Raw genomic sequence first — 27,466 nt, forward strand, 5'->3', positions numbered from 1 at the left:
GTTTAAATTTTAAAATAATAATAATAGTAACTTATCAGGGCCGGCGCAATAGCCTAGTAGCTAATACCCCCGTCTTGCACATTCTGGGATCCCCTATGGGCACTGATTCATGTCCTGGCCTTGCTTCCCATTCAGCTTCCTGCTTGTGACCTGGAAAAGCAGTTGAGCATGGCTCAAAGATTTGGGACCCTGCACCCATGTGAGAAACCTGGAAGAAGCTCCTGGCTCCTAGCTTTGGATCAGTTCAGCTCCTGCTGCTGTGGCCACTTGGGGAGTGAATCAAAGGACAGATGATCTCTCTTTCTTCCTTTCTGTTTATCTGACTTTCCAATAAAAATAAATAAAATTAAAAACAACTTATCTGAGGGGCCACCATCAGGGCGTTGTTTTAAGTCACTGCCTGTGATACCAGGACTCTATATAGGCACAGGTGCAAGTTCTGCGTGCTTTACTTCCAGTCCGGTTCCTCACCGCTGTGCTGGGGAAGCAGTGGATTGTAGCCCAAGTAATTGAGACTCTGGCTTCAGCCTGGCCCAATCCTGAGCCTTGTAGTCATTTGCAGAGTAAACTAGTAGGTAAAAGAGCTCTCGGTCTCTTTCCCACTCTCTCTGCTACTCTGCCTTTGCAATAGATCAATACATTTTAAAAAGTTGTTTTACAGGTGGGTGAAGGGAGGCAGACAGAGAGAGAGACAGAGAAAGGGAGTGAGAGAGAAACATTTCCAAGTGCTATACACTCCCTGAGGGCCTGCAACAGCCAAGATTGGGCTGTGTTGATCATGAGCCAGCAATACAATCCAGTTTTCCTCTGAGGGGGGAGGGGGGGGACAGGAACTCCCATATTGTCACCTTGGTTAAAATTGTCATGTGGTTTTCTGTTGCCTTTAAAATCATTCTGCAACTCTTTTGTGATATACAAAGTTCATCACATGGTTTCTTTTAGCTGTTTCTTGAGGCTCATGTTTCCCAGTTTCTGACATGCACCTTATACTCAGGCCATACTAACCTACCCACCTTTGTCCCTGACAATCCTGTATCTGTGTTAATGGACATATATGGATTAGTCTTCAGAGTTCATCTCTAGTTTCTTGTCTTGGAATACTTTTTGTCTGACCTGCTGAGGTGATCTGTGGGCTTCCCTCTGTGTGTTTTTCTAGCAAACTGTGCCACTCTGTCTCCCTTCTACAATGGATTTTCAGAGTGTAAAATGTGTTTTAATCAGATATCTATCACCTCAGCAGCCAATGCTCATTAATATTCAAAATTTCACATCCAGGTAAAAGTCAATAATGTGACACTTTATTTTCTGAAGTTTTAAAGAAGTGGGCAACTCTGAGTAATCTAAAATCCAATTTAAATTTCATTTGAATTCAATATAGCCTTTATTATGCAGTGTGAATTTCAAAGTCACTTCTTCCCTGATGTTGTTGCTTTATTTTGCCCTCTCTGAGAGCTTGATTTCATTTACAGAACTTAGAACATGCTCTATAACATGTATAAACCAAGGCTACTTTGCAGTATTTCAGATTACAAAACTAGTATTTAGTGTTTTAGGTTTTACTTTTTTTGTCATGATAGATAAAATCAAATAATGTATCTTCTAGTTTTATTCTTAATTTATTCATTTTAAGAAAAATATTATTTCCATTAGTTATAAATTACATAAATATTTTAATATTCTGTTATGTTTACAAATAAATTATATAAATATGACTCATGTAGTTTACAGTCTATTAAAGGTTTTTTTTTTTTTAAAGATTTATTTTTATTATTTTTTCATTGGAAAGGCGGATATACAGAGAGGAAGATCTTCCGTCCGATGATTCACTCCCCAAGTGAGCGCAACGGGCCGATACTATGCCGATCCGAAGCCAGGAGCCTCTTCCTGGTCTCCCACGCGGGTGCAGGGTCCCAAAGCCTTGGGCCGTCCTTGACTGCTTTCCCAGGCCACAGGCAGGGAGCTGGAAGGGAAGCGGGGCTGCCGGGATTAGAACCGGCGCCCATATGGGATCCCGGGCGTGCAAGGCGAGGACCTTTAACCACATGCGCCACCGCGCCGGGCCATAAAGGTTTTTTTTTTTTAAAGATTTATTTATTTTTACTACCAAGACAGATATACAGAGAGGAGGAGATACAGAGAGGAAGACCTTCTCTCCAATGATTCACTCCCCAAGTGAGCAACGGCCGGTACTGCACCAATCTGAAGCTGGGGCCCAGAAATCTCTTCCAGGTCTCCCACACGGGTGCAGGGTCCCAAGGCTTTGGGCCATCCTCGACTGCTTTCCCAGGCCACAAGCAGGGAGCTGGATGGGAAGTGGAGCTGCTGGGATTAGAACCGGCGCCCATGTGAGATCCTGGTGCGTTCAAGGCGAGGACTTTAGGCGCTAGGCCATGGCACTGGGCCCAAGTCTATTAAAGGTTGAACAAGATGACTATTAACTGCAATTTACAAAAATGAAAACTTTGTAAGTGTCTGGAATATAGGATTCTTAAGCTTCATTCTGCCCAGGTCTTTGTTCATTCGCTTTATTTCATATATTTAATAGCATTTTTATTGAGTATTATATTGTGTTAATCACTTTGCTAAGTATGAGGAAAACAAACTCAGATCCATTGATAAGAGTAGTGGAGACGGCCATATTGAAAGAATTAGGGAAATAAATTTAAATTGTAATTCTGATCCTTCTAGCCAAAGTTGGCTATGTATGTATAGGTGTGTGGTAGCAGCATTCAATTCCTTGGTGAAAGATCACAGAAGGCAGTGACTTGAAGCAAGAGTGGGTGTAGTTATATTAGGGAAAGTGTTCAGAGCCCAGGCTCTGTGGCAGGCACTGGCCATGTGTCAGGAGAAAGCACAGTTACTGTGTTGAACTAGGAGCAGGCTGGGTGATGAGATCAGAAAAAAGGAATGAACAGGAGGAATCCTGAGACGGAAGGGATCTGGAGAGCAAGATCAGGAAGTGAAGGCCTGGCTCTGGTGGCTCTTGTTAGGGACCTTATCTCAACAGCACTATGTTTATCTTAAGAACTATTGAAGTATAGGAAGACCCAGATTGTATTTGCATTTCAAAGCCAGCCTCTGGTTTTAGAGAAGTGAAACCTGTTAGGGAATTTTCCTAAATGTGGTAGGAGGAGACTCATGGGAATGAGAAAGTGGATTTGGGAAATTGGGGGGCAATATTAGAAAACAGAAGAGGAGGTACTTGGGAAAACTGATTTGTTCTTTTAAAAAAAATTGTTTCATTTTTAGTTGAAAGGCAGAGTTATTGCAAGGAGAGACACTGGGAGATGCCTTTCGTCTGCTGGTTCACTTTCCAGATGCCCACAATGGGCAGAGCTGAGCTCAATCTGAATCCAGGAGCCTGGAGCCTGGGGCTTGCTCGATGCTTCCCACTGGGGTGTAGGGCCATCCTCCTCTGCTTTCCCCGGCTATAAGCAGGGAGCTGGATGGAAAGTGCAGCGTCTGATACAGAACAGTGATGATCTTAGGGGATGCTGGTGCTCCTAGCTTGAGATGTTCTACTTCCGCACAGCACCAGTCTAGAAAGACTGATTTATATTCATGTCTTCTTCATTGCCTTGGGAGCATTATGTCCAAGCAAGGTTTAGGGGTAAAGTAAGTCACACCTTGGGCTTTTAAATTTTGAGAATTCTTTGAGAAATTTGTGCATTGATCCTATACTTAGCAGTGATAAGACAGGAATATTTAAAAATGTGAGACATCCTTATTTTGATGTTATATTCTTTGTAAAAGATAAGGAGCAGACACAGGAAATATTTAAATAACATACTCAAGGCCGGATTTATTAGGTAATGCAGAAGGTATGAAATGCAACTCCACCCAATATCCTTTTCTGTTCAATGTCACAATTAATTATCTAAGCTCAATTATTGAGCGGTTTGTATTTGAAGTCTAGTAAGATTTAATTGCTGGTAACCAATTATGAAATTCATTGATTAGTAAAAATTCTGGGAGAGGTACTTGTGTAAAAGATTACCTATGAAGACATACATTTGTATGTGCAGGATAAGATATACACCCTATAAAGAAAATTGTGTTATATACTTGGATATACATATTCACTACTATAACATATGTTTGATGAAAGTGTTGAATTTTATTACTTAAAAAGGAGATGAAGAAGCCATAGCATTATTTGGGATACTCTGGAAGCTGTTCCCTGATTCACTCATGCATTCCTCTGAAGAAACAGACACCAGACATGGTGTAAACAGACGGTTGAATGGGTTCTGAAAGGATTTGTGGAACATTTATGAAAGGGGACAGGATTTGTGCAGACTTTGAGCAAGAAAACTTTTTAAGTGGGAGTTCAAAAGGACGGAGAAATCGCATGCTAGAATGAATGTGGATAGGAGAATGATCAGTCCGCAAAATACAGTAGAAATAAGGAGGCTGGTGTTGCACAGTGTTTGAGTAGCAGTGTGAAAGCCTGTGCTCTCTAAGACTTTATACGGTTTTTCAAGTGGTAGATGAAGACCTGTCAATTCTTCCTGCAGGCTCCCGTCTTCGCCAGGAAGATTTTCCACCTCGCATTGTTGAACACCCTTCAGACCTAATCGTCTCAAAAGGAGAACCTGCAACTTTGAACTGTAAAGCTGAAGGCCGCCCCACCCCCACCATTGAATGGTACAAAGGAGGGGAGAGAGTGGAGACGGATAAGGATGACCCTCGTTCACACCGAATGTTGCTGCCCAGTGGATCTTTATTTTTCTTACGCATAGTACATGGACGGAAAAGTAGACCTGATGAAGGTGTCTACGTTTGTGTAGCAAGGAATTACCTTGGAGAAGCTGTGAGTCACAATGCATCGCTGGAGGTAGCTTGTAAGTAGAATGGGCTTCCTGTTTGCTGGGGGAGAGGTGAAGTGGGCTCATTTGTCGTGACAGGGCTGGTAAGATAGTAAACTTGCTTCACAGTCTGTTCCTGAGGTCAGTCAGTAGCTTCGCATATGGGTAAAATCTGCTACTTGATTTTCTCTATCTGGTTCTTCAAGCTTTATTGGGATTTAAGCATAGTGTTGAATCATTTAATTTTAATTGGGAACCGTTTTTCTGTTGGCATATTTTCCATAAGATAGTTTTTTTTCCCCCTATGTTGTTGCTCTTAAGTATATTCTATATACAGCTTCTTCTGTAAATATAATAGTGTGGGGTATTTTAAATTTATCTTCATTAAGAGAAATGTTTTCAGAAGTACAGTATATTTTGGACTGCTTCTGTTTCTCATAAATACACTGTACTTCTGTTACAGCTGTATCAGGAAAGTGTAGGTATATACTTCATAATTTATTATGTTAGCTACTGTGATGCGCCCTAGGAGGAAAGCAGGTGTATGTCATCTTCACGTCGTTGGCGTTTGACTTTACTTATTTAAAAGAGCAAATGTAGCTCATTTGAAATGATTTCAGTGAGGATCTGTTCACTAATGATAAAATTGTTATATCTAGAGTCTTGGAGTATGTTGTGTTTGAATAAAAATTGATTTTTTTCTTGTTTTCTATCCACATTCGAGCAGTAGCAAAAAAGTACAGTTTTGTGGAAATAATCCTGCTGTATGTATGTAAGGATAGAAATGTGAGAATTTTGTAAGCATTGGAAACATAAATGAAATTTAGATATAATTCATTTTAGCTATATATTATAAATAATGCTATATATTATTATGTGTGTATTTTGTATAATGATTTCCCCAGATGATTGATATTTTAATGTGATTTCTGCTCACAATTTTAATTATACAATCCACTTCGTCATATTCTACATTCTGGTGCAATATGTAAACAGAATTTGAATATATAAAGCCATAGAGTTATTAAATTATATTTGCAGGAAGATATTTAGTTGTAATTAGGTCAGCTCAATCATATTATTACTATAGACACAGTACCAGAGACTTTAAATGATTTAATCACTTTCACACAAGCTATGTAATGTTTGAGATGGAATGCTAAATGTGTTTGATATGAATGTAAACTATTAGGTACAACAAAAATTATGCAATCAACTTAAAGTAGATCAAAGCTAAGCACTTACATTTAAGAGGATCTTCTCAGAATCCTGGTTTAAATTTTCTTATTGATGATGATTTTATTGTCTTCATTTTAGCACAGTGACTTTCACTGAACTCCTTAGATGTATATAAATGCAGTGTATGGAAGCTCCAATCATGGTAGAAGGCTCTGCCCAGCTTTAAATACAATTGAAGACAAAGAAGTTTAAATACTTATTCTTTTTTATTTTATCCAGCCATCTCATGATTATGTTAGCATCTTTATAACTTTTGATAAATTTATATTTAAGAATTGGTAATCCTTGTGGGAAAAAACTTAAGTTAGGATTTGAATACAAATTGAGAAAATTAAGAAAATTGATATCGGTTACCTAGGCCAGCTCCTAGTTTTGGAAGATAAGAAGTTGAAGACTGATCAAAATTGGGTGATTGTTGCTAGGATTATAATTTCTTAAAATGAAGTATATACAAAGGAAATACGAAGCACCATCTTTTGTTTTGTTTCCTAATCACATCCTTACTGTTAGAATCAAAACAAAGCAAAACCAATTTTAGACGTGAAGTTTTAAATGTTTCTCTTTCAGCTCCTATGAAAACACCTCTAGTTTTACCACAGAAGAGCATAATGCTCTTAGTGTACTGGAAATTAGAGAGTTGTCTTCTCTAATCTGGCTTTTTGTAGATGTTTTATAGACATTAGACGTTTTTACTTAAGTTCTCTAAGGTAGATAGATATTCTATTACCTTGAAAGGCTGTCAAGCAAAAGATCTTTTCCAATCTTAGTCAAGAAGTGTCCAATCGTGGACTTAAACCAAATGCAATGTCATTTCTCCTGATGGAATATTTAATTCCTGTGCCCTTTAATACATAACTTTATGTCTCCAGGTGGTTTTGAGCTCCAGATGAAAATGTATAATATAATTCATTGAAACATAGTTAATGCAAGTCTTGTTAAAAAATTAATTGCGTGCATTTCAGTTAGTCATTTTTATATATTTGCACATCAGACATAATTTTAAAGATGTTGATGTCCTAAAATTAAAATTAGCTTTTTGTACACTATCCATACAAACAAGTTTGAGATAAGGGGAAGAGTGGACAGGTTTATTAGTTAAAGGTACTGTGAGAGGTTGTAGTCCAGTTTTTCTGCAGAATATTATTCCTTTTTAAAAGTACTATTCCTTTTGTAAAAAATATTTCCTTGTTTGGGTATCAAATATTTAATAAGAACTATTCTCCCCCGGATGCAGTTACAGGAAGACAAAGATTGCATCTGATTTTTTAGTGAACCTATACCCCGAAGTAATAGCATTTATAAAAGTGTCTTGAGGCAAGGCAAGTCTCACAGGCCAATTGTTGGTAATTCTTTTGAAAACACTTATGTGTGTTTTATTTGCCTCTAACCCAAGTTTTACAGCTGTAACAACAACTGGGTTTCTTGGTTTCCAGAGGTTGCAGTCTTTCCAACAGAAAAAAAACTATCTATATTGAATGCCAGCTAAAAACCTTTCTTTCTTATAGGAGTAGTAATTTTATTGCTTTTTACCTTTTAATGTTTAAGTTTGAGTAATGTAAGGAAAGGATTGTGTTTATTGGTAAGGATACTTTTAGTTTCATTTATATCCTCGTTAATAGCAGCATAGATAATAGTGCAGAATATTGGCACTGATGCATGGTGTGTGTTAAAAACTCTGTGTGAAAACTCTGTTTAATGCAGTGAAACTAAGCTCCCACTGCTAGAAACAGCCTAACATTAAATAATAAGAAATAGTCATCCTTACTTCTAAAGTTTTCAGTGAGATTGTTGCAAGTTCGATTTTTATAGGAAACAGAATTATAAGTAACTGATGTGTTTTTCAAAAATTTAGTTTTCTGTACGAACAAAGCGTAACATATCTTGATATGGACATAAAACTATATAATGTAGAATACATTGTTGTTTCTGAAAAAAAAATCACTGTTTTCTTTTAATTTCAAAGCCAAGTTTCAGAAGTGATCTTGCTGGCATCTTTTTTTTTTTTTTAATTTTGGATTACTTCTGTTTAAGAGTCTATAAAATGTCTAAGAAAATATTTTATTGGTTTGTTCTGCACTTCACAATACTGCTTGTTAAATTTCAAATTCCACAATATGCCTGGCATGGCTTGAAGGTACAGACTCTGTTACAACTTGCATTTTGTAAGTAAATTAATAATGAAGAATTACATTGAATTTTAAAGAAACTTAGCTTGAACATTGACCTTCATGCTTTCTGTTGTAGAACATGCCTCCCCACACCATCTGCTGAGCACTGTGCTGCATGTGGCTAGCAGTTTCCTGTGTAAACTGTGTTCTTTTGAGGAAGAAAAATTTATTTCAGACAATGCAAGTGTTTACTAGCTGTGCTGGCATGAGACCATAAAAGAAAACTTTTTCTGAAAAATGATGTTGTTAATCAAGGAATAAATATTTCTAGATGTTATTGGAAGAGATGATTTTATTTATTTGTGAGAGTTAGAGGGGTAGAAATAGCAGAAGAGACAGAGAGAGGAAAGAGGGAAAATGAGAGAGATCTGTCTTCCATCTGTTGGCTCACTCCCCAGATGGCTGGAATGGCCAGAGTTGAGCCAGGGCAAAGGAGTTTCTTCTGGGTCATCAGTGTGGGTGACAGGGTCTTAGTGCTTGAGCCTCCTGCTACATCATCTACTGTTTTGCCAGGCCATCATCAAGGAACTGGATTAGAGATGGAGTACTGACATGGAATGCTGTATCACAGGCAGTGGCTTTACCTACTGTACCAAAATGCTGACTACAGTTAAATCCTTTTTCTTTTTTTTTTAATAATTTAACAGATTTGCATATTTTTATATGAAAGACAGATTTTACACAGAGAGGAGAAACAGAAAGGTCTTATGTTCAATAGTTCGCTCCCAAATATCTGCAACCATCAGGTCCTAGCTGATTCAATCCTGGAAGCCAGGAGCTTCTTGCTAGTCTCTCACATAGGTACAGGGTCCAAGGACTTGGACCATCCTTAACTGCTTTCCTAAGCTGTAAGTGGAGAGCTGGATTAGAAGTGGAGCAACTGAGAGTTGAAATGGCACCCATGTAGGATGCCTGCACTAGCTTGGTAAGCCAGGGCAACAGCCTCAGATTGTTTTCTTAAAAAAAAAAGAGCTATTTATTTATCCAAAGGCACAGAGAAAGAGGGGGAAGTTCCCTAGCCAGCTGGCTTACCCTTCAAATACCTGCACCACCTGGGCTAGGCTGGACAGAACCAAGGACTCTGATATGTATTCTGGGTCTCCTGTGTGGGTGATAGGTCCTCACCTGCACCTCCAGTTTGTGCCTTCATAGGGAGCTGTATCAGAATCAGAGGAGCTAGAATTTTAACTAGGCATTTTTACATGAGATGCAAGTGTCCAAGCAGAGTCCTGACTGTTGCACCAAACTTCACCCCTCTATGCTCTCTTGATTTAAATAGACTATTGTTGTTTTCCTCATTTCCCTTCATTATAAATTCATCCTTTAAAATTTTCTAGAACAACCTTAGAGTCAGAACACATTATCTATTTTGTTTTCTTCTAATAATATGGTAAAGATTGTGACTAATAAGCCGGTAGAGATCATATTATAGAATTTACTGAGTTTATATTTATTTTATCTTCAGAAGTAATGGAGGTTCAATGTGGAAGACTTTAAAATATACATGCTGTTGCTAATACCAGGACACAGGAATATCCAACCCTGAAATTTTGTGATTAACCTTATAGCATTTTTCCGTACATGTAATATGCAGAATGATCCTAGATATTAACTGTTTAATTTCATTCAGTATTTTAATGGATCAAAAAATGAATGGATATGTTAAAACACATATGATATAGTCAAAATGGTTAAGTTTTACTCTCTATGATAGATGTTACAAAATATTGGTGTCTCCTAGATATTATGAGATGCAATATTCTGGTATAGATACAATTTAGTAATCTAAGGTTACAGGTCACATATTCCAGTACCAATCTCATGAGTCACTCCTTTTATTTTTCCAAAATAGATGACATTTATACATGCTGAAAGTACTGAGATGATTATTTCAATATTGGTTGATATTTAGATTTCAAGCCCCTGAGGCTTCCAGATCAACTCAGTATTTTGTTATTTAAGTGAAATTCTTGGCAATATCTCCTGGTAACAACGGTACTATCTTGTAAAGCTAATAAAATAAAAAGATTATCTCAAATCTTGTCAGATCAGCACGTGTTTTAATAATCTTGATTTACTTAACATGCAAATGGTTCTTACATTCATAGACTAACTCAAGGATCACATTTATTAAAATTTTTACTGAAAAGTTTAACAGAAACACACATCTATTTAGTACAGTTAATTTTAATTAATACAATTTAATTGAAGTTGTCCTTAGTTACTTGTTACAATGTTATAATCCATATTTGCTTTAGTGTATGCTTGTCAGGTTAGAAGAAAGCAGTGTTGAATGTTTGAGCAATGAAAGTTCTTTTGTCTCAGTTATACTGTGAGCATTAAAATGTCATTTAAATCTTGTAACTTAAATCAGATGATGGAGAACACCAAAATATGGTTTATCAAAAAAAAGTGTGTTTTCTAAATACCTCCCTTCCAACTTTCTGTTCAGCTCTAGCTACTCAGTAGTGAACTAAAAGTACAATACAACTAAAAGATTATGAGATAATTATAAACTTTGGCATAATTGAAAAAATTAAGAAAATGTTTAACATGACGATCTGAGCAAGGAAGATGGCTAAAAAGATGGGCAGGGTCTACTGCAGTATTCGGCTTTGGGTTGTTTGAGTGGTACAGTGAGAGGCACAGAGGCTTTTTTTCGGTGACAATAGGAGTGAATGATGTTATTCTTTTCCAATACATCATCTACGTTGTACCTGAGTATCATTTATGTAGTGAATGAGTTACAAGATGACTGTACAAGATCAATTATGAGGTTCTTGCAGTATTCAAGACCAGAAATGCTGGAGGGAGAAAGAGTGGTTTAGAAATAGCAGTTGAAGATTTCCTGGAGATGGCATTATTGGTTATCGTAAGGTCAAAGTCAGTTGTGATTATATGCAAATCAAATTGGAAGCTTGGGTTTGAATTTATAAGCTTTGAATAATTTACAAAGATTCAGTATTCCCGCTGTCGTAAAGGTCCTGTTGAATTCTTCCTCCTTTTGCTTCCGTATCTGATGTATTTTGCTCTTCCTATCCTACTGGTCCCTCCCTCACAGCCAGCTCCAGGGTCCCCTGCCCCGGAACTGTACCTAATGCACCTACAGTCCATGTTGTTTGTCTTGCTATGTTGAGCTCCTTGCTGGCTGTACTCACTCAGTACCCATTGTACACCTTCAGTGTACTGCAACCTTAAAGAAATACATTGCACTTTGCATCCCAAGTGCCTAGCATCATTCTTGGCACACTGCAAGTGAGAGGATCTAATGTGTAACCTATGTTTTATTTCATTTGTGATAAACATCTGAAAACATTGCAATGCCACTTCAAGAAATGGATAAATATGCCATTTTCACAAGTTTTCTCACCTGAATTCTCTGTAAAGTTGAGCAGTTCATATGACCTCAGACACTAGTTTGATTGCGTAGTATTGACAATTGAATCATCAGATACTGCTTTACTGAGATTTTTTCTTGCAAGATTCTGAGCTGTTTAAGTATCTCATCTGGGTTGACATTACTTAGGGAATTTAATTGCTTTCCAGCAGTATGTAAATATCGGTGGATTAGCTTTAGGTTGTGATATATGTAGAGTCTAATGCCTAAGTAGGTGAACCTCTGCACCCTCTTAGCAACTTTGACTAGTAATTAGGATCCTAATTGTTGACTCCCTAAGTGGCCACCATGACTGGAGTTTAGCTGATCAGGACCTCAGAGCCAGGAATTTCTTCTGAGTCTCCCAGGTTGGTGCAGGATCCCACAGGTATGGTTTCTTGACTGCCTCTCCAGGCCACAAGCAGGGAGCCTGATGGGAAATGGGATTGCTGGGATATGAACCAGTACGAATATGGGATTGCGATGTAAGAAAGGCTAGGATTTAGCCATTAGGCTGCCATGCTGGGTCCCTGGAGGAGATTACTTGAGAGATTTTAGATATGGGAATCATGCCTCACAACCTTCTTTTCTCATTTTGTTTCTGGTAAATGAGCCACAAATTGATTTTTTTTTGTACAGCTATGTTATTTGCACTCTGTGTTTTCCAGTAATTTATATGATATGTGTAAATGTATAGTAGGGTGGATTTATATTTATTGAAGCAAATTTAATGAAAAATAATGGGGAAATTTCAACATACTCATTATTTGTATCCTTAGTAATATTCATAAGCTGTGGTTTGTGATGGGCAAAATACACAGGTAAGTTTAAAGCATGAAAAGCCAATGGGAATATAAATCATGTAATCAAATCATGTGGTACGGTAGGTATGTTAAATAGAAGTGATGTAATGTGTTGAGCAGTGGACTGATAGTTGACTCAGATGAGGACAAACTTGTTCTGCTACAAATGGAAGTTTGTTCAAAATATGATCCATGCGGCAATGGCATCGTCTTGAAGCATTTTAATGTACAGTGGGGGCCTGCTTCCAAGAACACCTAAATCAGACTCAGTACTCCTGTTTTTATAACATGCCAAGGTGATTCACATGCTAATTCCAATCTGAAAGCACTGGGATACATCTTGAATTTTCATTAGCCTCTACTATTAGAGGACAAGGAGGAAGCTTCAATATACTTTTTGAAAAATCAATCTGCAACATTAAGCTGATATTTTTAGACCACCGCTCTTTACTCAGTGTCAAACATTGTTGGCATCTTGAACACATTGTGGTTGACAATTCATAAATTTGTTTACTTTTTTGTTTGAATGATACAGAAAAAAAAAGGAAGGAAGAGAGATGGAATGACAGAGGGAAGGATGGAAGGAAGGAGAGAGAGAGAGATAGAGAGAGAGAGAGAGAGAGAGAGAGAGAGAAAGGAGGACTATGAGAGAGTGAGCACATGGAAGAGATTCTGTCTGTTGAATTGTTCTGCAAAGGTCCACAGTAGGTAGGCTTGGGCCATGCTGAAGCCAGGAGCGTAGGACTCCATTGTGTTCTCATGTGGATGTTGTTACCCCAGGAACTTGAGCCATCACCTGTTGCCTCCTGGACATTCCATTACTGAACATGGACATCCCAAGGAGCAGTGTAACTGATGTTTGCAGTGCTCATTTCCTAGGCTATGTCACCGTTTATTTTAGACTTCTTTAAGGAAATTCATGAAAACCTGTGATTACTTAGTATGACACAAAAATGAAATTCTGAATACATTTAGTTAATCTACATTTACTAAAATGAACTCTACACATAATGTAGATTTTATTAATAAGCGTGGAAATATGCTAGAAGGGTCATTTGGAAGTCATTTAGTATATCCTTCTGACCTTTAGTTTAAATTTCCTTGAAGATAATTTGTTGTAATAAAAGAAATTCAGAGCAAAAGATTATCCAGACTCCATCATCAATATAACTTATATGTACCAGCATGTGTTAACACAAAGTTATTACTTTAATTCACTTACATTCTATTTTGCAGCCAAAGACTTTCTTTTTATATGCTAAGTGATAACACGGGGAAGCTTTTTTTTAACATAATACCTCATATGTTTGAAAATTGTTATTAGGTATTATGTGGGACCTAATTAATAAAGAGTATCTGATATTTAATTGAACTTTTTAAATATAATGAAACAATGTTTCATTTTAGTGTGTTAATTTCTAAAGTGGAAATTCTAGTTTGAGTTACATTTTAAGTTGTGTCATATTTAACCTGAGGTTCAAATTCAACTTTTAATGGTGTGTATGACATTTTACACATGTCAGGAGAAACAAAAGGTTATTGTCAAGTTATTTAGTTTTCTTTAATGAGACTATTTTTAATCTCATTCAGGAAATGATGCAATAAAAGTTAGAATAAAAACCAGAAAGTAAAAAGAAAATTAGAAGAGATAATCCATTCATTTCAAAAGGTTTAGGTTTTCCAAGCTCTCTCCTTAACTACCCTGTTTCTTTATTGGATAATACTGTCCCATATCAGGATTGAGTCACATTGATTTACCATTATATCAGATCCTTCTTAAAAACCATTTGTCTTTATTTGATAGGCAAAATTATAGAGAAGGAGAAAAAGAGAGATCTTCCATCTACTGGCTCACTCTCCAGGTGGTCACAATGGCCAGATTTTAGCTGAACTAATCTAAAGTGTGGAGCCAGGAGCTTCTTTATGGTCTCCCACGAGGGTACAGAGACCGACTGCTTTGGGCTGTCCTCCTAAGACAGGAATCAGCACCCTTTTGGGATGTCAGGGCTGCAGGCAAAGGATTAACCTGTTAGGCCACCTCGACAGTCCCACTGGTGGCAATCTTATGGAATCTTGTCTAAGGTAATCCTTATACAATATGACTCTTTTTTTTTTTTGAAACCATCTCAAGAATTAAAAAAGCAATAAGACAAACTTGATGAAAGATAGTGAGCTGAGAAATGGCGCCTAATTTCCTTTCTCTCTAATCTTTTGCTTCAGTCACCCAAAATTACATTGCAATTTGGTGTTCAAAGTGTGCTATTTGTATACAGTGAAGGCAATTAATTAAAGATTTTTCCATTGTTTCCATTTTGAAAAAAGCAATTAGTACTTAGGGGTTGGCATGATCTCCCACATGATGGATTTCCTCAAACCATATATGCCTTAATTTAAAAAAAAAGATTTATTTATTTATTTATTGGAAAGTCAGATATACAGAGAGGAGGAGAGACAGAAAGGAAGATCTTCCGTCCGATGACTCATTCCCCAAGTGAGCGCAATGGCTGATGCTATGCCAATCCAAAGCCAGGAGCCAGGAACTTCCCCCGGGTTTCCCACACGGGTCCAGGGTCCCAAGGCTTTGGGCCGTCTTCGATTGCCTTTCCAGGCCACAAGCAGGGAGCTTGATGGGAAGTGGAGCTGCCGGGACCAGAACCGGTGCCCAAATGGGATCCTGGCTCATTCAAGTCAAGGACTTTAGCCGCTAGGCCACTGTGCCGGGCCCTATGCTTTAATTTTTAAAAAAATATTTATTTGTTCTCATTGGGAAGGCATATTTTCAGAAAGAAGGAGATACAAAGAGAAAGATTTCCCATCTGCTGGTTCACTCCCAACTGGTTGCAAATGGCCAGAGCTGAGCTGATCTGATTCCAAGGCCACAGTAGGAGTCTTGGTGGAAAGTAGAGCATCAGAATATGAACCGGCACCCATACAGAATAGGGGAGCTTGCAAGGTGAGTACTTAGCTAACGAACCATTGTGCCAGGCCCAGGTTTTTATTCTTAAAGCAAATCCTTAGTTTTAATCATGAACTTCAGATGAGTACTTTAATTCTGGCACTAAGTTAAAACAAATTTTGACCCCAGGAAACCCAATGTGTGTTTAGCATGGTGCTATAATCTTGCTGAAGTTATTTAATTTTTTGCTACTTTGCTTCTCTTTTCTATAAAATGGAGTATGGCTTTTTTCTTCCAGAAGCTAGAGAAGGAATATGTTGATGCGTCTAACTTGTAACAGGCTGGCAACAGGCACTTTGGATAAGAGTGGTGGTGGTGTACTGCCTGCTGTGGATTGTGCTAAGGTTCTCATTAGCTTGATTCCTCTCATGGATGTGATCTCAAAGGATGTTTCTTTTCATTTTAGGAAGGAAAGTACTGCAAAAAGGAACCCCATAAATGGTTGCACAATTAGATTTAAAATCTATATAAATATTTGTGAGAATATGCATGCCCTTCAGATATCAGCACATGGTCTGCCTCTTACAAAAATAATTTTGAGCATTTGCCAAGTGATGGTTACTGGCATGGTTAGTATTTAATATTTCATTCTGGCCTTTCCAAATATATGTCCCTTTGAATTATTTTTGGACTGTTAACGGCTAATTTGGAAAATACTTGTTTAAACAGATTTTAAACAGGCCTATTTTTCTCAGACTTTGAAGTATTTCAAATTATTAACAAATGATGTGAAACATAAGTAGTGAGGTAAATTATTGCAATCCCCCACTTACAAGTACTGAAAAATATTTTGTATGGATTTTCCGACTTTACATCTTGGAAAATATGTTGGATGACCATTAATATTTTAGACTCTGAGAGAGAAGATGCTATGTAAAAAGCATATTTCAGGGGTTGGCACAATGCGTTAACTGGCTAATTCTCTACCTGTAAGTACCAACATCACATGTGCATGAGTTTGTGAATGAGCTTGTGTCCTGGCTCTACCAGTTCTTATCCAGCAGTTTATTGTGGCCTGGGAAAACAGCCGAGGATGGCCCAGGTATTTGGGATCATGTACCCATCTGGGAGACCTGGAAGAAGCTCCTGCCTTCTGGCTTTGGATCAGTTCAGCTTCTGCACATTTCAAAACATTGCAAAAAATTTAAAAAAAATATGCAAAATATTACATATTTCATGCTTGGGTGTGTGGTTATCTTCAATGGTTCCTTTTTTTGGAAGAGGGGAATGTAACAGTAAACCATACTGTTTTGCTTCCGCTTTTCTTTATGCCTCATCAGCATGTTGTGGGATAAAACAGTGATTGATTCAAGATTCTAAACAGGTGAATCAAACAGGGAACTGCACCAGAGTTTGCAAAAGACCACTTAGCACCATGTGTGGCCTGCATCCGTCTCACCAATATCCTGTTACACTTAATAGCCTTGACCTTGGCTTTCTAAACTTTGCCTTTTATAACGGATATAATTTATTGCTTGCTGGCATTTGATATGATTGCTTTCTTCTTTGTGAAATATTCTTTCCCCAAATCTGATGGCACTCAACTATGGCAGGATTGCAATCGTCTCCCTGTAACTGAAATCAGGCAGCTTCATCAAGTTGTTTCAACCTGATTTCTGGCTTAGATCATACAGAGTATGGTGACTAAATGAGTTTCATCTTGTTTATCTGGCTGAGTCTTTCTTATCCCATAGCTCAAATGTTCAAGGGTCTCGAGGATTTATTGTAAGCATTCTTCTGTTTTTAATCTAAGGCCTATCTTAGATTCACCGGACAATTTTGTGCTGATTGGTTCCCTCTTGCATTTCCAGGCTAGACCTCTGCATTCAGCTCCACTTAAATGTCCTGGTTGCATCTCAGGCTCCAGTAAAACTTATCATCTTCGCCTCTGTTTCTGTCTTCCTTTGTTATTTCCTAACTCAAATTTCTACCAATATTCTTCTAGACATTCAGTCTGGAACCAGAGATTTACTATTCCCTTTGGTTTTCATCTCTTCAAATCAGTTTATCATCAAGTTTTGCTGACTTTTTTGCACTAAATACCTGTCGAATCTGTCTGGTTATTTCTGTCACCTTTGTTATTGTCCTAACCAGAATCACTAGCATTTGCCTCCTAGACAACTGGCATATATAAGCAAATACTCAACTCTCCTTCAGATTGCTCAATCAGAAATTGTCCTTTAAAATAACCTGCAGAGGGTGTGTGATAGGGCTGGAAAGCACCCTTCTGGGTGGCAGAAAAAATCAAACAAACAAATAAATTCACTAATTGTCTTAGACTTCAGCAGAGGTGTCACTTATTGCAAGGCAGCTTTCTTATATATTTCCAAACACTCTATCCCGTCACTACAAGTTAACTTTATCCTTATGTCAACCGGTCCCTTTTCCTTTATCACAGAAAGTAGCTCCTGCATGCATTGCATCTTTATTTCTCTGTACTATTTAATGTGCTGCATACTTTGTCGTAACTAACACAAGTCACACAATGAGTGCTGTTGGTGAATTCTACACAATGATCCTTTCCTTCCTAAAACAATGAAAATACATGTTCTTTCTCTTTGAAAATCTGCAAATTACATTTTCTGCCCACTGGAACTGTTAATGCTACCTGTGTATGGTTTCCCTCCAAAGATTCGTGTGTTAGGAGGTTGAACTTCTAAGAGAGGTGGCTTGCGATTTTTTTTTACTTTTATGATGGTTCTGCCTTTTGTCTCATAATTTTGTCTACAGTAATGTCAAATTAGAAGGAGAGTCTGTGTGCAATTCAGCTGCACTCTTTACAAAATGCTTCAATTATGTATGACATTAGTATTTTGTTAATACTTAACACAGTATCCTTATCAATAGTTCAGAATACAGAATGTATTATACCTTAAGTACAGTGAGATTATTTATAGCAATTTCTACCAAATGGGAGTGGTATGAGTGGATATTTAAAATGAAACACATATTGATGTGCACAAATAGGAAATATCATTTTCCTCTAAACATATTGTTACTAAACACTGACATGAGCTTTTATATCATCAGAATTTGATAACAGTATGTATTGCTTGAACATTGTTTAAAAGGCATAAACAAGTTAAATTGTAAAAAGCTTTAAAATTCAGATTTGTCTTAATATACTTAAAATTGTTGAATTAAAAATTGACACTTTAAAATGTTCTATACATTAAAAAAACATATTTATATAAATAGTGAAAAACATAAATATTTGGAATACTTAAAATTTTTCTTCCTTCAGGCACCATCCTTGGCTTTCATACCTACTTGATTGACTCAGCTGTGCTTATGATAACCATTCTCCAGGAAACACTACTTAGTGCTATTTAGGGGGAAGAATGTTAATTTGACTAAAGTGATTTAATTTGTTTTTAAGATGTGTTTATTTATTTGAAAGTCAGGGAAAGAGAGAGAGAATCAAAGAGGTAGAGAAAAGGCAGAGAAAAATGTCTTCCAACTGCTGTTTCCAAACAAATGGGTTTCACAGCCAAGGTTGGGGGAAGCAACAGCCAGTCCAGAGTCAGAGCCCCATCTGTGTCTCCCACTTGAATTGCAGGGTTCAAGTGTCTGTCTCTCTCTGTCTTCCCAGACACATTAGCAAGGAGCTGCATCGCAACAAAGTAGCTGAGCCTTGAGCCTTGAACTAGCAATCAGCTGTAGCATCTTGGTTTTGTGAAAACTGGGCCCCCACAGTTTCTGTTTTAAAGAGTTTTTATTGAAGCCAGAGAAGGCACACATAGACATACAAATTGAGGAAGTATTTTTGTATGTGTTACAACAGATGTGGTTAGAGCTCCTTTGTTGCTTTATGTTTTAAGAATGTCAGATTTAAATATTTTTTTGCTTTTGAAAAAACAATAAAGTTGAAGCATATGATTTATTCATGAATTTGTAGATGGAAAAGTATGAAAATATAGTCTTGCTCTGAAATGGTAGAAGTACTGTTATAATTAGTTCAATGTTATTATAGATTTTTTTCTTATAAATAATGTATATTTCAGTTTGCTTTCATCCTTTAAAAAGGCAATGCATGAAATTGATTAAGTATAATTGTAGCTTTGATTAATATTTAATTTGAAATTATTTCTCAGCTTCAAGTTTAGGTGAAACTTTGGCGAATTTTAGGATGCTAAGCATATCTCAAAACATTTGGTATTCATGTCTTTATAATACTTACTTGTTGATCTTTCAAAGGCACCACTTATCCAGAGCTGTGCACATTTTATAAAGTTTGTGTATATGTATGTAGTGTGGAACCAGAATTTTTGAAACTGAGGCATCTCTGAAACACTAGTGAGTTTACTGAGCTGTTGTAGATGCTAGCCCGAGAGAAAGGCTAAGTCTTAGGACAATTTACTATGCCTTCCAGAAGCAAGTCGAACTAGCAGTTAGAAAAATGCACAGAAGACCTAAAATCATAAGTATTTTTATAAAGAGAATTTGTGGAAGGAAGGCAGAAATGGCTTGCTAGATATCCACATTTCAATGAGTGGCATGATGATGTGAATTAGGAAAAAGTTTTGAGATTGGATAGCAATCTGGAAGGAGGAATGCCAGAGCACTCCTAGATTGCTTACGGTTCACATCTGTCATGTGGTAGTAGGAGAGGGTTGTCACTCCCTTGCTGTATCATGCTGGGATTAATTTATTTCTTTACCACTGACAGGATGCTAGATGTTGAGGCATTCAAGTGATATCCCTGAAATATTGTAGATACAGTGTGACTCTTGTGCATGAGACTACTTAGCAATTTGAAAGTACCGGTCGTTAATTTCATAGAAGACGGATCAAATCTTTACTTTGAGAATTTCTACCCATTACCTATTACCATTATCCATCTGTGCAGAGTCAGTTTATGAAGAAGGCTGATGATTCCCTGAAGTTGCTGTAGCGTAGAGGCCAAACGTCCTCCTAAAGGACAGCTTGGGCTCATGAATGGTAGGGTTACCAGGAGAAGGATAGCTACATCCTTCTGGTATGAAGAGCACTGTCACTTCCTCTTCTTACCAAGCAGATCATTTCTAAGTAAGACTTTGCTTATATGCAAAGTAGAAGCTCTCTTCAGAGAAATGTTACACATATTACTGAAAGTGTTATTTCTAATTTTGCATAAATGTGAGGTAAGTATGGACAGTTACCACAGCCTTAAGAACTACTAGGTTTTTTTTTTCTTCTTCTTCCTGTCTTAATTTTAAATGCCCTGCAACAAAAATATACCAAAAAACCAGGAATGAAATCACACACACATGCATATATATATATATATACACACATATGTATATGCTTATCTATTGATTCAGATTTGCTTACCTTTGATTTCCTTTCCTTGACTGTTAAGGACAAAGAACCTTGTTCCTGTTGGTCACAGTTGATCTAGAACTGAATATGGTTTAGAAAAGATCTCAAAAGTGTTTATTTAAAAATCATTTATTTAAAATATATAAAACAGTAATTGACTGTTCTGTGAGCTTAACTCTTGACACTGATTATTTAAGACTTTCAAGACCTGACAATGCCTGCAAACCATTTTTACTTTGTCGTGTTACCTAAAAATAAGTAACTTGATTTGTTTGCTTACATAATAATTGTATAATAGTGTAAATAGTTTGGGATGGTCAGATATAGATGATATTTAGATAAGAGACAGTTAACTGTATTAAATAATCCATGATGTTCTTAAAACTTTTGATTTGTGTTAGGCCTTTGTGAAAGTGTACAGTGTGTTACCTGGAAATCAGTCAGGCAATAGTCTTACAAAAAAGAAACACAAAAGGAGCCAGGAAGAGAAAGACGCCTTTAGATTTCATCAGTCTAGAGTGTTCTGCCTTTGATCTTTTATTTAAAATTACACTACCCTACGATGCTTTCTCTAAAACTGTACTTTTGTGTGTGAATTTGTGTATTTTTCATGGATGTTTGTTCTTCTGGCTTGCTAATACAGCTTGGCTTGAGTGTCTGCCCAGGGAGCATTGTGAAGGTAAGGCAGGCCTTGGCGAGAGGTGCAGGCTGCATCCTGAAGCCATATTCCTCCAGGGTTCTAAAGGCGGATGATGCTTCAGTGAGCTCATCCATCCATTCCTGGATGATGCTGCAGTGAGCTCATCCATCCATTCCAAGATGATGCTGCAGTGAGCTAATCCATCCATTCCTGGATGATGCTGCAGTGAGCGAATCCATCCATTCCAAGATGATGCTGCAGTGAGCTCATCCATCCATTCCTGTAATAGATTAGTTTTGTTTTTGTTTTTGTACATATTTACTTTTTTTAAAAAAAGGTATATTTATTTTTATTGGAAAGGCAGATATACAGAGAGGAGAAGAGACAGAGAGGAAGATCTTCCATCCAATGGTTCACTCTCCAAGCGGCCGCAACAGCTGGAGTTGAGCCAATCCGTAGCAAGGAGCCAGTAGTCTCTTCCAGGCCTCCCACACAGGTGCAGGATCCCAAGGCTTTGGGCCATCCTCAACTCTCTTCCCAGGCCACAAGCAGGGAACTGGATGGGAGGCGGGGCTGCTGGGATTAGAACCGGCACCCATGTGGGATCCTGGGTGTGCTCAAGGCGACAACTTTAACCGCTGTGCTATTGTGCCGGGCCCTACATATTTACTTTTAAAATTTTTATTATCTGTTTGAGGGAAGTTTTGATAGTGACTTGGGTTTGTCTAGGAGACGGAAACTCAGTCCAGGTCTTTCTTGCAAGAGACAGGAACATAACTGGAGTTGTCATCTCTGCCTTCCAAAGTCTGCTTTCACACGAAACTAAAGGCCAGCTGAAGCCACGATCGAACTCAGAGCTCTGACATTAGACATGGGTGCCTTTGTCTGCCTTATAACCATGAGACCATTTGCTGCCCTGCTCCTTGTTTGTTGAAAAACAAATTTTAGCATTTATATTTGCTTTTATAGATGACTAGAACTCTTTTTTGATCCTATACATGTTTTTTGTTTTCCTTGTATGTAATAGTTGTTTGACAAATTTAATGTTCCTGCCAGATTTTGTTTCGTATTTAAAAGTGTGTATTTGTAGCAATGAATTGTTATATATTTTATATGGAGACACAATAATTTTTGTTCTGTTACTTAAAAGCTTTTTAAAACGCACAATGCTTTCCTACAATTTTGACTTTTATAAAGGTAAGCTTAATCAGCGCAAAATCTTATTCTTTTAAAAGCTTTCCTTTTTGGACATTTATTATGCCACAGGGAATCTCTTACTTGTTAATGACCTGTATTGCATTCAGTGTTTACAAAAACTGTTCATTTATCTGACATAAGGGGATAATCAAATTGCTTAAGTACATTCTTGGATGTTTGGAAGGTTTTAAGTACCATAAAGAGAGTACCTTATGCTATGAAAATTGTCTTTATATATGTGGGAGACTGCCATTGAAAGTTTGAACATACCCAAAGGATGAAGAATACTGAGGTTTTCGTATTCATGCTAATATTGTTAATTTATATTTACTTTATAGATGATGTAGTGAAATAATTTAGTCCTTATTAAACGCAGAATATAGAATATAGTCTGGTTTTTGAGCTTAAAATTTCATGTGAAAGATGATGTTAATAATACTGATTTACTTAATCCTCATGACAACTCAATGAAATAGTTATTACTGAAATATTCACATTTAGATAATGGGAGTAATCTCAGGTGGTTAAATAAATGTGTCCATGTTTAAACTGTCATATATTCATCATGTAGATACGGGGTTCCTTAATTATGAAGGTTTTTTTTTTGCTGCTGCCTTTTTATATTTAGTTTATTATTTACTTTTTAATGTATGCAATATAGTTCATAGACAAATTTCTAAGATGATGATATTCCCTTTTATGTCTCATTCACTCATCATTTATCTCAACTTTTTTCTTTCGCTTTTGATATTTTTAATTTCTGTTACAATCGAAATCTTAATGCTCCACCAAATAAAAAGTTTACCACATAAAAAGCAAAAAGACTCTAGTTTAGCAGGAATATGGGCAAGGTCTATAAGCAATAATGAAATGGAAAGGTAATTATTTCTCCATTATAAGATAGGTTTAAAAGTACTCAAAGATCATAAAAGCTAATAATTTAACATACATTCTTTAAATAAATATGTATTAATTTTTATTGGAAGGACAGATTTACAGAGAGAAGGAGAGTCAAAAAAGAAAGGAAAGATCTTCCATCTACAGGTTTACTCCTCAAGTAGCTATCAGGGCATAAGCTGAGTCGATTCAAACCCAAGAGCTTGGTCTTTTCCTGGTCTCCCAAATGGGTACAGGATTCTAGGGCTTTGAACCATCGTTGGCTGCTTTCACAGACCACAAGCAGGAAACTGGATGGCAAGTGGAACTGCCAGGACATGAGCCATATAGGATCCTGGTGGTTGCAAGGGAGGAGTTAGCCACTGAGGCATTGTACCAGGCCCAGTGATTTCACATTTTTAACTGTTGTTTTGATAAATTATAAAGTCAAAATTGCTAAAATATAATTGTAGCAATGCTAGTATACAAAACATTTCTTTATAATTTTTTTTTTAAATTTTAGCTTCCTACTGTAAGGGAGAAGGTACATTTCCGCGTCCAGCCGTTTCCACTCAGCCTGATATTGCCAGGTGCATCCATTGTGTTGCAAGTGGTAGAATTTCATTATTTTTACTAGATGAATAATATTCCCTTGTGCATTTGTAGCACAGTTGTTTTATCCATTCATCTGGTCATGGACACCTTCAGTGACCCTGGCACTGATTATTGTGAATAGTACTGCTGAAGACATGGTGGGGAAGCTATCTCTTAGATCATGGAGCAGCCTTAATTTTGAATGAAAGACTTAAGATGGATTTGTTTTGTCTATGCCTTCTTGAAGCAATGATTTCTCACAAAATAATGCCAAAGCATGGCATGTTTAGCTCTTTTGTAAAAACAACTGGCGATATGGTAGTTAGCATGTCATAAAATAAGTAATTTACATTCTCTTAGTTACTTGCATAATCTGTAATCATAGAGAAGAATCAGTCACATGTTAATATCATTTTACATGCAGTTTCTTTTTATGCATGAAATGCTTGTATTTTTATCCTGACAGATTTAATTTGTTCCATATCTTTACATTTTACACTTGGAATTAAACTTTGGCTTGAATGTCTGTGTAGTAGATATGAACAAAAGTCACTTCTCTGGGATTGGCGTAGTTGAAAATAGACTCTCTAGTTAAAATTGAGATCGGAAGAGTATAATTATTAGCTGGTTATTTTTTCTTCCTTTTGCTTTTCTTGTCCTTTTCTAAGGTCTATGATTTGAAACATAACCTTTTGCCTTCCACAGTTCTATGGTGTTGAAACAGAGTGAGTTTGGGCAGAGAAACCATTACCTCATTAGGCCCTTGGAGGATGTGAACACAGAGAGGGTATCTGTAGGGGATCAATACTGGTGATCTTTGGACATAACGGTAGGTAATCTCTTAAAGCCCAGTCATTGATGTGGAAATCCACTGGGTCAATAACTGCAAAACAGGGCCCTTGCTTGGCCTTTCACTGTGAACACAAGCTGTTTCCTTTGTCCTGTGATAATGAGGTTGTTCTTTTGCTGTGTTCTGTTTTGTTTTTATTTTATTCTTTTAAACTCATGTACTTTGATTCTAAATAACTTATAGTCTATCTTTCATGTAGATGGTGCCAACACTTTGTTCTTCATTGTGTGTGTGTGTGTGTATAAATACTTACCTTCAGGCAGTTTCAGTGGTGTGGAAGACCTGTGTTTCAGTCTTCTCTTGTACTATCCAACTCAGGAGATGTGTGGAATTTCCTCTCCATTTCTGTGGACTCATTTCTGCAATTTAAGAACATGGATAAAAGCTCCTGATGGTTACATGCAACAGCCACTGCAAAAGTCAAGAACAAATTGAAAAAGTAAATAACATAGACAAATGTATCTGAAGGTGGTAGTAATAATTTATTTTGATTAGTCAGTTTTGGTACAATGTGTTGTTCTTGCCCTTTTACCAAGATGAGTAAAGTATTTGTAAACATGTGAAAGTTTACCTTCTGCATTTTACTCAAGGTGGCACAGTTTTTTGGCTATGAAAATGCCAAAAGATGCAATGAATTGTTTAAAGACACTTGTGTTGGGGGTCAGTGTTGTGGTGTAACAGGTACCACTGCTTCCTAAGATGTGAACATCACATATAGGTGTTGGTTGTTATTCCAGTTTTCAAGTTCCCATACAACTTCCTACAAATGTACTTGGGTAAGTGCTGGAAGATGGCCCAAGTGTTGGACTCTCTGCCCCACACATGGGACATGCAGATTGAGCTCCTGGCTCCTTACTTTGCCCTAGCCCTGGCCATTGTGGTCATCTTGGAATGAATCACGTGGGTGGAAAATCTTTATGTGTCTCTCTCTATAACTCTACCTTTCAAATAAATACAATAAATGTCTGCTTAAAAAAAATAAGCTGTGAAGAATTAGTATAAGCAAAATGTTATATGATGGATTTTGTTGTATAGTATATGAGATTTCTTAAACAGATTATGGGAATACCTTCTTGGAAGACAATAGAGGTGATTACAAAGTTCATTAAATCCGAGCATCAGGTTGGGAAGTTTGGGAGTGGTTGATAGGTAAGGGACGAAAGAATTAAGTGCTTTAGATGTGTAACTTTTGCTGTTTTACAATACAGCAGGGTAGACATGATTGGTAATATCTGCACATCTCAAAATATGAAGTGTCTTCAGAGTCATAGAAATGCAAATTATGATAATCCTGTACTTTGGACTGAAATTTTTGCACCAAATTAATTTATCTTTTAATCCCAACTTCCACAGATTTTTTGAATTATCCCTGTAGCTACTGAGGATTTTCAGTGTTCATAGCATAGACACACGTAAGAAAAATGCTAAATGTTTAGGTGATGGATACACCAGTTGGTCAGAAGTCATCATTTCTGCATTGTATAAATGCTTTGAAGTACCACACTCCTTAGAAATTGCATACTAAAAGAATTACTTGGAAAGTTTGAACATCTTAGGGTCTCAATGAGCAGATCTTTCATTTCTTCTGGCTGCCTTGCCACAGACCATATGATTAATCACATAAAAAGAATAAAACACTGCACAAGCAGTGAGTTAGGAAAAGATTGCTAAAAACTGAGTTGAAACAAAAGCCCAGAATTGCCAAATAAGAAATCATGATTCCTCTTTGATTATTAGAATCTTTGAAGAATGTTATTAAAATTGTACTTAACTTTAGTCTCAAACTTGAACAAAATTTACCATATTTTCTATGTCAGAAGCTTCCAGGAGTTAATAACATTTCCAGGCTGTTCTACATGCATCATGGTCGATTTTCATATTTATCTGTCATCACATTGAACATTCAGTTCTTTTATGGGCCATAGATATTACAAAATATCTATGTATTTTTCTCTCTGCAAAATGTGATTTTTTTGTTCTGATTTCTTTCTTATGTATGGATGTGAATGCTTTCATTGGTTTAGCTTTGTATCACACAAGGACTTAGAGTTATTTTATAAATTTAAATACATTTTTTCCATCCATGTCTTCATTTAATATATTTTGATGATCACAATATTATGCTTTAGTTTCTAACTTATTTTAAAGGTTTATTATAAATATACTTATATATGGAATGAACGAGAGAAAGAAACAGAACAACTGAAATACATTGATTTGCTTTCCAAATTTTCACAATGGTTTGGGTACCAAAGCTGGGTACTTGGAACTAAATCCAGGTTTACCAAGTAGTGGCAGGCACCCAGTTACTTGAATCTCCAACAGTATCTCCCAGGATGCACATTAGTAGAAAGATGGGAATAATAGGCAAAGCTGGCACTCAGAAATGAGATTCAGGCATCTGTACTGTATTCTTTTTTCTTTTTTCTTTTTTCTTTTTTTATTATTGGAAAGGCAGATATACAGAGAGAAGGAGAGACAGAGAAGAAGGTCTTCTGTCCAATGGTTCACTCCCCAAGTGGCTGCAGTGACTGGAGCTGACAGGAGCCCAGCGGCTCTTCCAGGTTTCCACATGGGTGCAGGGTCCCAAGGCTTTGGGCCATCTTGGACTGCTTTCCCAGGCCACAGCAGGGAGCTGGATGGGAAGAGCAGCGGGGC

At 37.0% G+C, this 27,466-nt stretch overlaps 1 protein-coding gene across 3 annotated transcripts in view; it reads left to right on the forward strand.

Moving 5' to 3' along the window:
* The window catches only part of ROBO1 (roundabout guidance receptor 1), a 1,020,189-nt gene that overhangs the window by 702,151 nt on the left and 290,572 nt on the right, over positions 1-27,466 (forward strand). For all 3 annotated transcript variants that reach the window (XM_040980627.1, XM_040980628.1, XM_040980629.1), the window contains one exon: positions 4,518-4,844. In XM_040980627.1, the coding sequence (XP_040836561.1) occupies positions 4,518-4,844 (327 nt within the window). The remainder of the gene's footprint in view (positions 1-4,517; positions 4,845-27,466) is intronic.

Source organism: Ochotona curzoniae, unplaced genomic scaffold (genome assembly GCF_017591425.1).
Source record: "Ochotona curzoniae isolate NIBS_2020 unplaced genomic scaffold, NIBS_Ocur_1.0 contig_3498, whole genome shotgun sequence".
In the NCBI taxonomy this organism is placed as follows: Eukaryota; Metazoa; Chordata; class Mammalia; order Lagomorpha; family Ochotonidae; genus Ochotona; species Ochotona curzoniae.